This window comes from Leishmania donovani, chromosome 19, assembly GCF_000227135.1.
Source record: "Leishmania donovani BPK282A1 complete genome, chromosome 19".
In the NCBI taxonomy this organism is placed as follows: Eukaryota; Euglenozoa; class Kinetoplastea; order Trypanosomatida; family Trypanosomatidae; genus Leishmania; species Leishmania donovani.
Window position 1 is genome coordinate 726,777 of NC_018246.1, and position 1,042 is coordinate 727,818.

General features: G+C 60.1%; 1 protein-coding gene across 2 annotated transcripts; it reads left to right on the forward strand.

Annotated features, from left to right (window-relative positions):
- Nucleotides 1–358: 358 nt before the first annotated feature.
- LDBPK_020720 (hypothetical protein) lies at nucleotides 359–1,042 on the forward strand (the record flags this gene model as incomplete). 2 transcript variants are annotated; one of them, XM_003860293.1, is made up of 1 exon in its annotated part: nucleotides 359–1,042. In XM_003860293.1, a coding segment is annotated over one exon (684 nt), but the record flags the coding sequence as incomplete, so codon positions are not given. The 2 variants fall into 2 exon arrangements, with proteins under 2 accessions (XP_003860341.1, XP_003860342.1); XM_003860294.1 differs by having other exon boundaries at nucleotides 359–1,039.

Genomic DNA, 1,042 nt, shown 5'->3' on the forward strand with positions numbered 1-1,042 from the left:
ACAAGAAAACGCACAAGAAAACGGAGGCGGCAGGGAAGGCGAAGGGCAACAACGCAAAAGAAGAAAAGGCGGCGCCGCAGAAACGGGTGGGAGAAGACGGCACACGTCCACTGGGCCGTTCTGGTCATATTTCTCTGCGTGCCTTCGGTGTTTTTTTTTCTCTCGTTTTTGTGTCTTCTCTTTCCTCTCTTTGATTTCGAGCCGCTTTTCCGTGCGCCTTATTTGTCTGCCCTCTTCCTCGCCCTTTCGCATGTCGCCGAAGCCCACGCTCTCGCCCCCTCCCCACCTCCGCCGACATCCCGTCGGAACACGACGAGGACGGCAGGTAAGAAACGGCCGGCTCATCGCCGACGTTGAGATGCCGCTCCTTACCAGCTGTGCGGTGGTTTCCCTCCTCCTCGTGTGTGTTTTGTGGAGGATGGAGGACGGAGTGGAGCTGTGCGCTGTGGGACTTGTGTCTTGTTTTGGCTGCCGCGCCTTGCGGATGGCGATGCGGTTCTCTTTGTTCTCACTGCACGCTTTCCTGGTGCTCGTGAGGGCGCACTGCCCTCTTGCCTATACACTCCTTTTCGTGGCCGGAGGACTCGTTTTGCACGCGTGCGCCCTCCTCTATCTCTCTCTTTCTTTGGGCATGCGTGCTCTTCGCTCTTCGTGCCCCGCCTTTCCTTGCTGGCAGGCTTCGCCGAGCACCACGCCACTCCTCCGGGAAATCAGCCGCAACGAACCACCGTCCGCGAAGAATGAGCGGAACAACCCAGATTATAGCAGCATGAAGCCGAGCAAGCGAGCAGCAAACCTGGATAGCCGTGGGGCCACAAGTGCAGATCATTCTACAGCGTCTTCTCATACAGAGGCGGTGCCGCCGTTGACAGTCGATACATTGACCGTTCCGCTAGTCCACGCCGAGTGCGCACCCGCCACCGCACCGCTGTCGCCAGGAAACGGTCTTACACCCACACTGGCCGAGTGCGCATCTGAGGCGGCGCGCCGGCCGACCGAGGCGGCGCCGGTGTCTGCAGTGGAGGCTCTGCCTCCGACGCCT